At 34.7% G+C, this 17253-nt stretch overlaps 1 protein-coding gene and 1 pseudogene across 8 annotated transcripts in view; one reads left to right on the top strand and one right to left on the bottom strand.

The window, feature by feature from the left end:
- Nucleotides 1–17253, top strand: part of PIK3C2G (phosphatidylinositol-4-phosphate 3-kinase catalytic subunit type 2 gamma) — a 364988-nt gene that overhangs the window by 133361 nt on the left and 214374 nt on the right. For 7 of the 8 annotated variants that reach the window (XR_013364236.1, XR_013364235.1, XM_077870889.1 and 4 more), the window contains one exon: nt 3001–3189. The exons of the other annotated variant lie outside the window; for it this stretch is intronic. Coding sequence is in view for 5 of the 7 variants with exons in the window: in XM_077870889.1 (XP_077727015.1) it covers nt 3001–3189 (189 nt within the window). In the remaining 2 variants the exon portion in view is untranslated. The remainder of the gene's footprint in view (nt 1–3000; nt 3190–17253) is intronic. 8 annotated transcript variants of the gene reach the window in all.
- Nucleotides 5614–10268, bottom strand: LOC144297704 (tetraspanin-2 pseudogene; annotated as a pseudogene).

The following is a 17253-nucleotide window of genomic DNA, read 5'->3' as shown; positions in this document are numbered from 1 at the left end:
ATCAGAGTCAGGAAATTCAGACTCAATGAGATTCAATAAAAATGTACGTATAGTATTTGTAAAAATTTTAAAAATATATGTTCTTGATAACAGCTAAAAGAATGTTTCTAATTTGAAGAATATTCCAGGCTAAAAGGTAGAAAACCATGTTTTGAAAGAAATTAATGCTTCCATTTCTAGCTATGGAAATAGCTAGGCACTTATTACTCGACTAATCCTCCTGACTTAAAGGAATATGATACAAGAAAAATATATATGAAACAACTGCTTTCAGAAATTGGATGGGGTTTGAGGTGAACTCATGAATAAAGTGGCTTTTAGCCTGGAGGCACTTTCTACATCATGGCTCTGGGAGGTATAATCAAAGAAGATTATCAAAGTAGTCTTGCTGAGATTAAAAAAAAAAAAAAATGGGCAGAGATCAGAGTTTAATGATGCTGAGGCAGCTGGAATTTCTAGACCATAACAGTACAGATAGGAGCTACAGAAATACATAACTAAGTACTAAGTTACTCATGAGCAGGTAAAAATTTTGTAAGGCCTACGAAAGAGCCACCACAGGGAGGTGTGAAATGAATGTAGATTCCACAGATTACACAATGCTGGAAGGCATAGAAATATTAACCAGTGGGCAACCCAGGTGGCTCCCTGGTTTAGCACTGCCTTCAGCCCAGGGCCTGATCCTGGAGACCCCGGATAGAGTCCCACGTCGGGCTCTCTGCATGGAGCCTGCTTCTCCCTCTGCCTATGTCTCTGTCTCTGTCTCTTTCTCTCTCTCTCTCTCTCTCTCTGTCTCTCATGAATAAATAAATAAAAATTAAAAAAAAAAGAAATATTAACCAGTAAGAATTATAGAAGATCCGAGAACACCCCAACCATTCAACAAAGAAACCAGAAAGATGCATACTAAGAATAAGTGTTCTGTAGCCCAAGATTAACGACTATGCTAGGCCCAAACCTAACATATCATAAAAACAAACCTCAAAAGGCTAAAGCTGATCTGCTAGTATTTAAACTGCCTACTAAAAAATGAAACCTTCAACACCCAAAAGATGGCAATGTGCAGTGTAGCATCTTAAATATTTAACATACAATCAATAACTGTTAGACATAGGAAGACTCAGGAATATATAACCATAGCCCAGAATAGAAGAAGCAGTTAACAGAAACAAATCCAAATATATTTAAACTAGCAGATTATGATTTTAATACAACTATCATAAAGACATGTGTGGTTTTACAAAAAAAAATGTATATGAGTGAACAAATGAAGTCTCAGTAAATAAAATTGGAAATTTTTAAAAGCTGAAAAACACAATATCTAAATTTTCTAAAAATCCCAGGAATGGCTTAGATTGCATAATAAAGAAACAACAATGAGCTTGAAGAGAGGGCAATATAAAATACACCATGTTTAAGTACAGAAAAACATAATCATAAAAATTGTGACAGATCTCTATAACTTGTCAGACAATACTGACAATATGTGTATTGGACACACAGGAGTAGAGAGAAAGATCAAGGCCAAAAAAAAAAAAAAAGTGCTAATAGTCAAAATTTCACAAATTTGTTTTAAACTTCAACCCAAATAACTTTACTTATAAAGATATAAGAAACTTAGCAACTCCCAAACAAGCACACAGACACACCCACACACCTATATTACAGTCAAATTTCTGAGTGAAAGGAACTATAAATAAAAGTATTTATTCTGATTCCATTTACATCAAGTTCTAAAATAGATAATAGTAATATAGAGTGAAAGAAATCCTGCCAGTGTTTTATCTCTGTTTGCATGAGAAAACTTTTATCTTGAAACGAGTGTAGTTTTTATTCAGTATATGCATTTGTTAAAATGTATTGAACTGAATGTGTGCATTCCTTTTGATGTTAATTATGTATGCTTCACTAAAAGAAAGTAAAAGAAAAATATCTTGTCAATATTGGGGAAAAAGGAATTTAATCAGAACAAAATAACTTGGCTTAGTAATAATAATAATTTTATTATGGAACTTTTTCTTCTGAGGACTTTCTGGCGGGGGAAGGTCGTGAGAAAATAGGACAGGGGCCCAAACATACTTTTAAAAATCTCTATAATCCAACCCTTCCATTTTGTAGATAAAGATGGCTTTGGAAAATGTAAAGAAATATTAACCTTTAAAATATTTTAATATTTCTCATTATCTTTCTCAAGTTTTAGCTAATTTCAGCTAAGCAACACTGTCAGTTTGGAGGAGACTGTGTTCAAAAGCTGTCATTGTCATGTGAGAAATGCTGTCCTCCAGTTGAACTGTGGTTCTGAATGCTTCTGCTGGAGTGTGAGCAAAACATGATAAACTGTCAGCAAGTCAATGGCCCTAGTCCTAGATTTCAATCTTCTGTTTGGAACCATTCTCCAGGGGGAAACACTTGGGCATTTACAGAAATCCTGTTCACTGACATTTTAACTCTAAACTTTCAGCTAAATATGAGAATTTAAAGCCCAAATCCAAGGATAAATGAGATCTTTTGAAGTTTAGTGTAGAGTTTTCTGAACTCTGATGAAACTCCCTATGAGATGAAGGAATATTACCTTTAAAATATGTCATTTCTTCACAAGCCCACTTGAGTCTAAATTAATTTATAAAGAAAGTAAGAGTAAATTTTCGATTATCTCTGTCCTAACTAGTACATGTTGTGGGATTCAAATAAAACTTGCTCTGCCCTAAAGGAGACAGAGATTCTGTTAACCAAAATAGCCTTTAAAAAAAAAGTGGCAAGAATGAGAGGAAGATAAAATAAATGTGAATTATCTGAACTGAACTTTATTTTTCTATAAAAGAATGAAGTTAATAGGAAAAAGACAATAAAATAACCTATCAAATTGTTTCAAGAAAATAAAAGACTTGTTTTCCAAAGTGAACTAAAATGAAATTCAAAGAACTGAGTCAGATTTTGTACTATAACATTTGTTAGTGTAGCAAACTCCAATAAATTACAGTTTCCACTCTGGTTTTGCAGACTCTCTGAGGAAAAGAAAAGATACTTATGGTTTTATCGCTTCTACTGCAATAATGAAAACTGCTCCCTTCCTTTGGTCCTGGGTAGTGCTCCTGGATGGGATGTAAGAACTGTTTCAGAAATACATACCATTTTGAGAAGATGGCAATTTTCTTGCCCTTTGGAGGCACTTGGACTTCTGACTTCTAGGTAAGAATTGCATAACAAGCATGATATTACTAATGAGAGAAATTTGAAGAGGAAAAAAATAGGACTATATAATTAATTCAATAATTATTCTGGTTGTTCCCAATTTCAATAGCTATAGATAATAAATTTATATAAATGTAAACTATGAATATAAATTTTAAACAGATCTAAGCTATAATTGCATCTTCTGTATTAAACTGGAAGTATAATTAATAGTCATAGTTTCTTAAATGAAGAATTTAGTTACTCTTACAAAAATAACAAAATAAACAGAGAAGAAAATACTCCTTACCCCTCTCTAAAAAAGTCTTTAATAATTGAGACTGTATCTTTTATACAAAACGCCCCACTTATAGTGGGTGTATAACATGTCAATGATAATGATAAGAATAAGAGGGAAAAACCTATCCCTGTATATTCTCTAGGTCTTCTCTCAGAATAAAACATACAGGGATGCAGTTGGGGATGGAGTAATGATGTCTTCTTTTAGTTACAGAGAAACATGTGGGAATAAATATGGAAGCTGGCTGTGGTTTGGGAAAACAGCTCTTCCTTGGCTTCTATTTTATATTAATAGAGCCAAGAAGAGTTATTTTAAAACTGTCTTGATAGCATCAGTTCACTGATGCCATGAATAAAGTCTGCAATCTCTAGAATCAGAGAAGAATTGTGGAGCCCAGTTCTATTCTGGATTCTTTTTCAAGGTCCGGACAGAAGAAGAAATGTGGAAAAGAGAGTGACACAAAGCACTTTTCAAACTGATTTACTTACGTTTATGTTGAAATTAGGTACTTTCCAAAACTTCTGGGATGAAAAAGGAGGTGAAGGGGTTCCCTTTTTCTACCACAATGAGATACCATTTCACACTCATTAATATAGTTATAATCAAAAAGTCAAATAATAATAAGTATTGGCAAGGATATGGAGAAATTGCAAGACTCATGCATTGCTGGTGGGAATGTAAAATGGTGCAACCACTTTGGAAAATAATTTTCAGTTCAGTTCAGTTAAATATTAAACATTGAGTTACTGTATGACCCAACAATTCTACTCTTAAAGATATACCCAGATAAAATATATGTTCAATCAAAAACTCATACATGAATATTCAGAGCAGCAGTATTCACAACAGCAAAAAAGGAGAAAAAACCCAAGTATCCATCAACTAAAGAATAGATAAATATGATCTATCCATACAGTGTGCTATCATTCAATAATAAACAGGAATAAATAATAATACATGTTACAACATGAGTAAACCGGGAAAACATGCTAAATGAAAGAAGCCAGTCACAAAAGAACACATATTTTATGATTCCGCTTATAAGAAATGTCCAGAATAGGCAAATCTATAGATATAGAAAGTAGATTAGTGATTTCCTAGGTCTAGAATAGGTTGGGAGAAAAGGGGGTTGACTGCTAGTGAATATTAAGTTTCTTTTTATGGTTATAGTTACACAATTCTGGGAACATGAAAAAACCATTGAATTATACACTTGAATTGTATGGTATTTGAATTACATCTCAATAAAGCTATTAAAATTTTAAAAGATTAGTTGTAGTGGATCCCTGGGTGGCTCAGCAGTTTAGCGCCTGCCTTCAGCCCAGGGCATGATCCTGGAGTCCCAGGATCGAGTTCCGCGTCAGGCTCCCTGCATGGAACCTGCTTCTCCCTCTGCCTGTGTTTCTGCTTCTCTCTTTCTCTGTGTGTGTGTGTCTCTCATGAATAAATAAATAAAATCTCTAAAAAAAAAAAAAAAGAATATTAGTTGTAAAGGTAAAAATAGAAGTCTGAATCTCTAGATTTCTAAAGCCTAATTTTCTCACCAGAAATTTAATTTCTGAGCCTAATTTAGGTGAGCCTAATTTTTCTCACCTAATTTCTCACCGGTATAACAGCTTCCTAGTTCCTAAAGCATAAACTGGCTTAATTGGGGGAGGTGGAGGACTATTATTGTTTTACTGAGATATACCTTGATCTTTTTTAAAGACATTTAAATGTGTCAACTAATACCTTTTTATAGAATTTATGGAACATATCTTAGAAAAATCTTTGTTTTGAATACTCAAGTTTTTAAACTTTATAAATGCTTTTTGATCTTTTTTTTCCCCTTAGATGTAAATAGGTGGTTGTTCTGACATAACAAGAAATCGAATTCCCAGCAAACAGATTTTACTGTGTAAAATACATATACCGGAAACATGCAGATCACACATGAATATACTTTCAGTTAACATAGGTACTAGGCATTCATTCAGGGAGTAAATCAGTAATGAACCAAACCTGCATCCATGTGCAATGTACAATTAGCAACAAATTATTTAAGATCCTAAGTATCCATCAATATTAGAAATGAGCTAGGAGACCTCTCTTGTGACAGCTGTGTAAAAGCTGTAACTTGTAATTTTCATGTAGAGGTGGCTTCACATCACATCTCATGAGTTTAGCATTGCACAGCCAAGTACCATGTTGAACATCATGCCAAAGATCGTGAGACCCATAATTCCAATACCAACACGTTCTGATGACCTGAAGCTGAATGCTAATTATGGTCTCAATTTCATCAATACAATATCTGTGTCCTAGAAGCATCTTTGGGCATGTGGGTTGGACCTGTTCAGAGCTTTTGTTTCACAGCACTAAAATGTTGAGTGGAAAGTACTGAGAGTCCTATTTCATTTTTTCCCTATCTGGAAGGTAATAGTTATAAGACTCTTCATACATGGTCTGAGTATGTCATATGGCAACACCCTTGCCTATAAAAACAAATACTCCAGTGGTTACTTCAGCAGCAAATATCACCAGTAGGCAGGTGAAAGAGCCAAACACACACTGCAGCTGCCTCATGGCTTCTTAACACCCAAAGAAGCCCACACGTATTATCAGGGTTCCTGCTCCAAACAGAACATAGAGCTCCAGTAGAAATACTCTGGTGACTCATCCTCTGACAATAAATCCGTCATGGTGCCTCCAAACCAAAACCATTGTCCAAAAGCAACGACAGCTGACCCGGTCAGCCAAAAGAGCTGGTTGAAGCCAAGCAATAGGTACTTGATCGACCATGGCCTGTGGAAGTGTCCCACGCTGCTCACTGCTCTAGTGGGATTCTGAGTCCCAACCCCCTGTGCTTGTGCTCAGAGTTGTGGCAACCTCTTTCAAAGATCTTTATAAGAATGAAGCCTATAATATTGCTGAATTTTCTTACTTGGAAAATGAAAGGATTTGCTAGATGGACTTCAGTATTCTCTGATACCTGATAAATAAGCTTAATTCTGTTTATAGTGAGCCTCCTCTACCTAAATAGATGCTGAAAATCTATTTGACTCAATATTTTAAATATAAAGATCAAATTGTTCCTTAGTGCCCCATAGTACTATCTAATTTTAATAATCACAATAATCCTATGAGGCAAATACTATTATTATCCCAATTGTACCTGTGAGGAATTTGAGGCTTACAGACATTAAGTTACCCAATGGAACACTAGTAAATTGAGGAGCTCAAGTTAAATCCAGAGATTTAGAGCTTGAAATCTTAACTAAGATGCTTACAACCTTTCTACAGAAATATTCTAAGCTATATACATATTAAATATGTAAATAAAACTATCTTAAATGGTTTTATTATAGTATATAGTAGTACTTAATTATCTTATGCTTGGATGTTTCTACTTCATTCACTGTGTAATTTTTTTTTCCTGAAAAGATTTTTAGAAATTATAGGGACTGGTTTTAAAGTAGAGTATTGTTTATTAAGTATCATTCAGGAAACTTAGTAGAAATTTGATTTATTTGAGCATTGGACAGTTCCTTATCATGCATCAAAGAAGGTCACAGGAAAGGTTAAAATATTTCCATTGCACTCCTTCTATGACTCCCACTCTCTTTAACTGAACTACTAAAAAACTTGAGGACAAGCTGTTTCCAAAAATGAACCTTTCAACTTCTCTAAATTCAAAAGCTGACTTTTCTGAGAACAAACAGTTTGTGCTTGTTAACTGAGTTGTCAGAGTGAGGTCTTCAGAGATCTGTATTTTTTTCTCCTTTGAATAGTCTATTTTTCCAATGTTTTAACCTCTTGAGAACCGGTGTGCTCCATTTCTAGCTCAGAGAATTTCTAATATTACTATTTATTTAACCCTGTCCAAAGATTCACCCCCTCCTTTTGGTTTATTTTTAGCAAGAGACATGGTCTCATGTCTCATGTCAACATGTTGACATGTTGACAATCTCATGTTGAGATTTAATTTACCTAGTGTGGGGCATGGGGTGTTAATATTTCCACTACTGAGTGCCAGCCGTGTGCTCACCAGGTACTGATATTTCCATTAGAGAAGGCAGTGCTGTCAGAATACCAGAGACCAAGGGCTAAGGTCTGTGGTTCTTGACAGATGGTTGCTATTTTCTTGAAGTCTGATGCATGGGCATAACTATTCAACTGCTAATAGCAAGCAGAAATTACCCAAGGAATTAAAAGACAGTTCAAGGAAAGTATTCATTTAAAAATAGCAACTCTGAGTTGGCATCAGAGCATTACATCAGGAGCTTAAATAAAAATTCGACAAGGTACTAGAACTTGCCATCCCACATGATGTAAAATTATTATTTTGCAGGAAGAAGAGCAAGACTTCACAGACAGTGCCTTAGCTTCCAAGATCAGTTTCAAACATGTTTCAAAACATATTTGAAACATGTTTCAAAAACATGTTTGCACAAAACCACTATATCTTTTATTGTTGTGATTAATTTATACTAAAGATATTATTGACTAGCATTGTAAATAGGTAGTATGGAACATGGAAAAGGGAGACATTTATAATTTCCACATTAGACTAAATAATTAAGTGATGGTTAATGGTGTATCTTTCCCATTTATATATTGGGCACAAGTATGTGTATGTGGAAATTGACATGCAATGAATCAAAGAGACTGGATAATAAGTCACAGTGAATATCTCTAAAGAAACAATTTAGAGAAAAAGACTAATACTAAAGATCACCCCATAGGATATCCCATACTGTAACCAAAGTATTAAGTGCTATATGTGCCCACAGGAGAGAGGGACAGATTCTTTCTGAGAAAGTAAGGAAATCTTCACAAGGGAATTGAATTCTGAATTGAAATATTCATAGTCATTTCCTATGTGGAAAACAGAGGAAATGGCATTTCAGGAAGACTAGCATGTGCATAGTTATAGAGGTTCAGAGAATAGTGAGTAATTTAATATATTAGAAGGGAATTGTACTATGAGACAAGACAGAAAAGGATAGGATGTTTTAGGCCTCATGAGCCAGGTAGGTACTATGAAATTTCTGCAGCCCATGGAATTTTGTTAAGAATGAGAGTCATACAATCAGATTTATGTTATATAAGAATAATTCTGGTATCAATGTGAAGGATGGACTAAAAAAAGAAAATGAGAGCAAGGATATTAAATAGATGTCAGGTATTGAAATAGTCCATTTGAAAAATGGTCTGGGCCTGAAAATAGTAGAGATCCACAGAGCAGATCTGAGACATATTTCAAAGGAAAGTGGAAAAAGAGGAGATAAGGATCACTTGGAGCTTTCTGTTTTGGGTAAATGATGGAAAACTGTATCATTAATCAAGACAAGCGTTATAGAAGAAAGAGAAAACTTGGATGATGTAAGATACAGGTTCTGTTTTGGACATGTTGTATAATTAAAAACCTGTGGGGGTACCTAGAAAGAGATGACCAGTATGCATTTATATGTTCAGACTTGAAGCCTAGTAGAGAAAACAAATCTTGAAAAATAATATGTGAATTATTGGCTTGAAAGCAGTAATTGAAGCCATAGAAATAGAGGGACTATGTGGATATATGTAGAGGAAGTATAGAAAGAGACAAAAGATGGAATCCTGGAGGACAACATTTTAAGATGAGTATAGAGCAAGCAAAGCCAGGAATGGCAATAGGAAGAGTGACCAAGAGGTCAGAGAAGATCGAGAAAGGAGTGGTAATTTAGAATTCATAAAAAAGGTTTTCAAAAGATGTGCCTGGATAGCTCAGTCCGTTAGGCATCAGACTCTTGGTTTCAGCTCAGCTCATGATCTTAGTGTCCTGAGATGGTGCTCTACATTGGGCTCCATGCTCAGTGGGGTGTGTGCTTGAAACTCTCTCTCTCTCTCTCTCTCTGCTTCTGCACACTCTCATGCATGCTCTCTTTCTCTCTCTAAAATAAATATATAAATATATAAATATATATATATTTTTAAAAGGTTGTCAAAGGTTTTGGAGAGATATTAAATAGAATTAAGTCTAAAGACAAATAAATGGTTTGAGAATAGAGCAGTCACTGATGATATTTGTGAGAAAATTATGATACTGCAGTAAATTTGGATGCCATACTTCAAGATCCTAAAGAGGAAATAAAAATAAATTAAATAAATTAGGACTCTTGAAATAGGATTTATGGAAAAGGCTTTGAGGTTTGGGGTTTGTATGCTTGTTCAAATAAAAATGCTTCGGGGCAGCCCGGATGGCTCAGCGGTTTAGCACCGCCTTCAGCCCAGGGTGTGATCCTGGAGACCCGGGATCCAGTTCTATGTCGGGCTCCCTGCATGGAGCCTGCTTCTCCCTCTGCCTGTGTCTCTGCTTCCCTCTCTCTGTGTCCGTCATGAATAAATAAAAATATTTTTAAAAATGCTTTAAGCATGTTTACAAATTGACATAAAGGATGCATGAGGAGAAGATCAGAAAGTAGAGAGATGGTGAAGTGGTATAGTCAGACAGTATCAATGGCCAATAGCCTAGAACAAAAGCACATATGGGAACTTTATCCAAGGAAAGGAAGAGAGTAACTTCTTCATCCCAGGTGCAAGACAAGGAAGAGTAGGAATACAATTATAGATAAGTATGACTATGCAAGAGAAAACTGTGGAAGTTTTAATATTGTCTATAAAGAAAGAGTCAATATTCTTCTGTTATACTGAGAATGAGAAATGTGGAATAGCATAAACCCAAAAGTATATATCTTATCTTTTGTGTACCTTTAGAGAGTTTTTGGAGTTGCTTCCAAATTTCACAGTAGACAGCATAAGTTTTGAAATCAGACATATCTGGCTCTGCCACTTATTACTTGAATGACCTTAGGCAAATTTCCTTATCTATAAAGCAGGGGTAATAACATTGTATACCTTATAGGATAAGGTACTTATGAGAGTGCTCAGTAAAATTCTACCAATCGTCCTTATCACTATTATCTGCTCCATAATTATATGAAGAATTTAGAGTTTTCAATTCTTTCTATGTCAAACTATAAAAATTGGTAAATTTCTGGGAATAATTTCATTTCAACTAAGCTTAAATAAGTTAAATTCACTTGTTAAAATTTATATGATAGAATTAGTATCTTAATAATATTTAGATGCTAATAAATATTTCACAATTGAATAATGGCATAGCTTTTAAAGCACTTTCATAATACATGATTTATTCTACAAAACAACCTCTTTAATATTATTACCAACATATATTTTTTATTTTTATTTTTTTAGAGATGTTATTTATTTATTCATGAAAGACACAGAGAGAGAGGCAAAGAGAGAAGCAGTTTCCTTCCCGTGGGGAGCCCGATGCAGGACTTGATCCCAGGACTCTGGGATCATGCCCTGAGCCAAAGGCAGACCTCAACCACTGAGCCACTCAGGCGTCCCTTATTACCAACATTTACAATTTCCTCCATTTTACAGATGAAGATATTGAAGCCCAATTTGTCTATTCATTTACTCAATGGATTTTTACTCATTTCTTACTCATATAAAGCACCTCATTTGGCCCTAAAGCTAGCATCATGCACAAAAAAGAAATATAATCCTGCCTTTGTGGACTGCTGTCTACTGGAGGTGGGGAGAAATAGGTCATATCATATTATAAATATAAAATGGCAGGTGTTCTAACAGCCCTGAATGAAAGGTACATGGTTCTATGAAAATGTATAACAAAGGAACCAAACCTGTTCTTCAAGTTGGAAAAAGTTTTCCTTGAGGAAGTTATGTTTGAGCTCAATCCAAAGGAAGAGTGGGAATGAATTGGTGAAAATGGTAGAGTAAGAGAAGAGTGTTCTGGGAAGAGGGAATCTGTGCAAGGGCCCTGGAACAGTAACATCATTTAGGAAACTAGAAGAGAGCCAGTGTGCCTGGAGTCTAGGGAAGGAATGTATGATGTAAGATTAACAGATATGTTTAGAAGATGGAACTTGGGACGCCTGGGTGGCTCAGTGGTTGAGCATCTGCCTTTGGTTCAGGGCATGATCCCAGAGTTCCAGGATCGAGTTCCACATCTGGCTCCCTGAGAGGAGCCTGTTTTTCTCTCTGCCTATGTCTCTGCTTTCTCTCTGTGTCTGTCATGAATAAATAAATAAATAACATCTTAAAAAAAAAAAGAGAAAAGATGGAGCTAGAACTGGTTTTCTAAGGGCTCCTAAACAGAACCATATTAAGCGACTTGATCTTTATTCTAGTAGCAATAGAAAAGCACAAATGTTTCTAAGTAAAGGAATATTTTGAACAACTTTGAATCTTTTAAAGATCACTCTGGCTTCTGAGTGAAGCACAAATTTGAAGAGAGAAGCAAAAGTAAATGAGGGGACAGTTAGGAAGCTATAGAAATAGTGCAAGTGTTAGAGGATAGGAAATGAGCCTTAGAAGTATGGTAGTGGTGATGTAATAAAATGAACAGAATCAGAACCCTTAAGAGCAAAAGTGACAGGATTGAATGAGGAAGGGCAGTGAAAAAAGAGGATGTCAAGGATTACTTCTAGGTTTTTGTATAATGCAAGAAGGAAGAAAATGGAAATATTCATTAAGACAGGCCACTCTGGGTGACAAATAGATTTTAGAAGAAGAACCCTGCCATTCAGTTTGGGGTAGATTGGCTTTGATGTGTGCTTGAGATAGCTGTGGTGGTTCAATCAAGAAATCAAAGCTAGAAATCCCAATTTGGAAATCATCCACAGAAAGATAAGAATTAAGTCAAGGGTATAGATAAATTTGTTTAGAAAGTGTAAGAAAAAAAAGATCTTTCATATTTAAACTCAAAATCCCTTAGAAAGAAAGTGTAAGATAGGAAAAAAAAGATCTTTCATATTTAAACTCAAAATCCCTTATTCTTTTTTGTAACATCATGCTGCTTTTGCATGTAATGTTGAATCCATCCAAACACAAAATTTCTGGGATGCCTGGGTAGCTCAGTTGGTTAAGGGTCTGCCTTCAGCTTAGGCCATGATCCTGCAGTCCTGAGATCAAGCGTCATGTCATATCATGATTCTGCTCAACAGGGAGTCAGCTTTTTCCTCTCCCTCTGTCCCTCCCCCCCTGCTCATGCGCCCACGCTCTCTCTGTTTCTCTCAAATAAATGAAATATTTTTTAAAAAAACACAAAATTCCCGTGTGGTGCCTCTAGTACACCACTAGCTTTATGGAATGCCTTTCTAAACTTGTCTATATGTTAAATCAAAAATATAATCATATAGAACAAAATCAATAGCTACTCTTTATAAATACGTCTAATTAATACCATGAATATACAGTTAATTCTCAATTCCTATATGCAAATCCATGAGCTATCCATCAGAAAGTATCTCTGCACAGTTCCTAATGTCTCTTTGGATCATTTTTATTTCTACTGGGCCAATATCCCAGTCCAGTTAGACAAAGTACATTACTATTATGTCTCTATGGATAAATAATAAGTAATAATACAGTAAAGTAAATAAGTTCAAGCTCATCTTGTGGATTTCATATAAGTCTATATGATGATATCTAGTCAAAATATAAAAAGGCCCTCCTAGAAGCACTATAGAAAGCCTGCTGGCTAGGTGCTTGGGTGGTTCAGTAGGTTAAGTGTCTGTCTTCGGCTCAGGTCATGATTCTAGGATTGTGTCCTGAATTGGACTCCCTGCCTAGCTGGGAGTCTGCTTCTCCCTTTACCCCTCTTCTCTGTTCATGTGCTCTCTCTTTCATGCTCTCTCTCTCAAATAAATAAATAAAATCTTTAAAAAAAAAAAAGAGGAGAAAGAAAGCCTGTTGGTCTGTATTCTAGATATTTGGATTCTAGTTTCAGTGCCACCAACAAATGGCCTTGGACAAACAGCTCAAACTCTCTTTTAGTTTTTTCATCTGTATAATCAGGAGATTGATCCAGGTCTCCAAGTTGAGTTCTAATATTCTGTAATCATGTGAAAATCCTTGAAGTAACATGAATTATTCAGTGGGTAGAGGTTTACAATCATCTTAAAGAATCTTTATTCCTCACTTTCCCTAGAAAAAAATTTCTTATGTCATATCTGATCATTTTTAGTACTAGAAAAATAGCAAATATATTCATATTGACATTTTTATTCCAAGCTGATGCTGATGTGTCATCAGACTCAAAACCTGCTGGAGAAACTGTTCTGCATTTCTGATAGTTTTCTAGTTCTAACCTGACATTGGGGCTTTTAACTATGAATAGCCTCATGGCATTCTGCATGAATTCTCACTGTGTATTCCGAAGTCTGACATTTCTGTTACACTTAAATTTGATCTCGGATTTCTTTGCTTTCCATTTTACCCAAAGTTGCTTTTTTTAAAGGTCGACATTTGTTACATTGCCATTTGGCTTTTACCCATCCCTTCAAAAGTTTTTTTTTTTTTTTTAGTAAGATATTGACCCTGTATCATATTTCAAACTAGAAAAAGAAGAACAAAAGAGAAAAACAATGATGTGGGGAGAAAATAGAAAGGAATAGAAATGACAAAATAACAAGTCAAGTGGAAGAAGTTGAAAAGTGTATTATTATGTTGAAATTTCACTTCATGATGCCATTGGCCCTGTTGAAGCTTCTCTGGATCTTTGGTGATGTCCCTTTTGCCCTCTGAGAAGAGTTGTAAATGATTAAGGGAAGAGGAATGGTGATCCCCAAATCTGAGTGTTGGTCACATGACTTCAAAGCCAATTGTCATTCAGGGAAAAGATAAGTTGATGTGCTGCTATCTTCAAAACTAACCTGATTCCTTAACTTATGGCCCCACAACAATAACACATGCCAAAACAATACACATGCCAAAACCCAAAACTAATTTTGCAGTCCCCAAGATGCTTACAGGGGTGTTGCAAGGTCAAGATTATTTCCATAATAACTCTAATATGTCACTTGCATCTGTCATGTGTATTCACTCATGGGTGTGGAGTGTTTTCAGACATGCAACAGATTTAATACAGAAACAGATAGGGAAATCTAGCTGTCTTCTATTAAGCCAGACATTCCAGACACTTGCAAAAATCTAAAACAGTATCATTCTTCTCTATTAATATTTTCTTTGTTTTTAAAAGCATAGCTATTTCTCACAGGAATATATTATTTATGTTAACATATAAAGGGGCAGTTGATGTTATCTTAAATGAATGAATGAATTGATAAATATTTCTTAAATGTCCTGGGTTTGTTTCTAACATGGCAATTCTTGATATGTATAACCCACATAAACAAAAACTCTTTGGAATCTTCCATAGTTTTTAAGAGTGTTAAAATTGTCTTGAGACCAAAAATAGGAGAACTTCTGTTGCACAGCAACCTAAACACTGGGTAGTTTCTACTTCACCTTAAGCCTTAAGAGTTACCTAAGTACTTGATACTCTTACTTTCCTGCCCAGGTAAGGATTACCACTCCAACTTAATCCTCTGCTTGGCCATAAACTTTGTGTTTACACTGTTGGCAAAATACAGAGTTTATATTTCACTAAAGTTCCTTTGAAAATGTTTATCTTGAAATTGCTTTCATTTTACTTAATTTTTTCACCTTTGATTTTTTTTTTGCCGTATATCTTAGATTCCTTTTATTAATTTTACAATTCTAGTCTTCAAGTAGTTTTTTCTTTGCATCTGAGTGAACTCACTGGACAATGAACTATGTGCAATTTTTAAATATTTTCTTAACAATTATTGTACAGGGTTATATTTATCTTAGCTGTGGCATTATGTCCTTCTACAGATGCCAAAGACTCCATTGTTAGCTCAATTTAGAGGGAACTGAGACCTGAATAGATAGAATCACTGCTCATGAAACTCATATAAAACTGAATAGTAAGCCAGTCTGATACTTTGCTTTTGACCAAAATTGGTTTTGCTCTGTATTCAGACATGCTTGGAAAGTAAATTAGATAACCTAAAGTTATTTAAATGGACAATTAAAAAAATGATGAATAATCTTAAAGAAGTGATTATTCCACATGAACTTTAGTTATACCTAATTTTAAAACTTCATAATAAATGAATATTCCTCACCTTAAATGATCTCCTCTCCAACAAGTCACAGAATTTTTTTGACCTTGTATCTTTTTAATATCTCAAATCCTATAGATTACCATTTATTACGTTGTAAATGATCTATTTTCTGAATGATTATAAGAAAGACCCAGCAATTGCACTGTTGGGGATTTACCCCAAAGATACAGATGCAGTGAAACGCCGGGACACCTGCACCCCGATGTTTATAGCAGCAATGGCCACGATAGCCAAACTGTGGAAGGAGCCTCGGTGTCCAACGAAAGATGAATGGATAAAGAAGATGTGGTTTATGTATACAATGGAATATTACTCAGCTATTAGAAATGACAAATACCCACCATTTGCTTCAACGTGGATGGAACTGGAGGGTATTATGCTGAGTGAAGTAAGTCAGTCGGAGAAAGACAAACATTATATGTTCTCATTCATTTGGGGAATATAAATAATAGTGAAAGGGAATATAAGGGAAGGGAGAAGAAATGTGTGGGAAATATCAGAAAGGGAGACAGAACTTAAAGACTGCTAACTCTGGGAAACGAACTAGGGGTGGTAGAAGGGGAGGAGGGCGGGGGGTGGGAGTGAATGGGTGACGAGCACTGGGGGTTATTCTGTATGTTAGTAAATTGAACACCAATAAAAAATAAATAAAAAAAAGAATTTAAGTAAATAAGGACCTGTTAATATTAGCCTAATGAATCTTTTCATGATACTTTTGTTTCTTCCCCAGACTCAAGGTATAATGTCCCTGCCTCTACTAATTAATAGTCCCAAGGTTAACAGAATCACTAGAGTGGCTCCTGGTTTATTATTGGCAGGAATTGTATGTACTTTTCAAGCAAATCAGGTCATTAAAGTACAATAACATGAATGTGGAAAATTCAAAATAGGTTACAGTTCTTCTGTCACATATGACATTTTAGTCTGTAAATATCACACGACAGTCAGAAAATATGGGTAGCCCTCACATTGAGGAATGCGTTACCAAGCACGAAATGCCAATAACTATATCCCAAGAGAATGTTTAAACAGTTTCAGACAAAATCACAGGGAAGAAATGCCAAGATTTGTGGACATATTTGTCCATTGATCTTTACCTGAGTTCTGGGCCCTGAAAAGATATTTAGCATAAATTCTCTAGAGGCAGAAATCCCTGTTTGGATCTATTGGGCTAAAAGAATATTTTAAGTCAACCAAAAAAACATAATACTTGTTCTTTTACACATGATGTTTATTCTTAAAGAGACTTATGATTTGGAGCTTTTTGCTAGGGCTGGTAACGAACTTGCACTTGTTCATATATATTCATATAATTAGTTAAATGAGCCTTTTTAAAAATCATTACATTTTAGTAACTAATGAAACTTTCAAATAGAAAGTTTGAAAAACTTTAAAAATTAAGCTTAAAAGAGAAAACTAAAATCATCCATGAAATTTCCACTTGATTATTTGGTATTAAGATTTTTATTTTTCTCATCTTTTTATCAAGCTTATGGAGAATTATGCAGAATTTTAAATGGTATTATACTTCATATATTTTTCATAACATTTTCCCATAATTAAATATTCTTTTAATATTTGAGACTGCATGTATTCTATTATATGGTTATAGCTTGTTTAACTTTTATTTTGGACATTTATGTTATTTCTAATTACATATATCCTCACGCATATCTCTGATTATCTTCTTAGATCTTCCCAAAAGATCAAAGAATAATCAAGTTTTAAAGATTTTTTTAAAAATACATGGTGCTATATATTGCCATAATGTATGAA

Source organism: Canis aureus, chromosome 25 (genome assembly GCF_053574225.1).
Source record: "Canis aureus isolate CA01 chromosome 25, VMU_Caureus_v.1.0, whole genome shotgun sequence".
Lineage (NCBI taxonomy): Eukaryota > Metazoa > Chordata > Mammalia > Carnivora > Canidae > Canis > Canis aureus.
The sequence above is the reverse complement of the archived record's forward strand: the minus strand, read 5'-3'. Positions and strand labels throughout refer to the sequence as shown.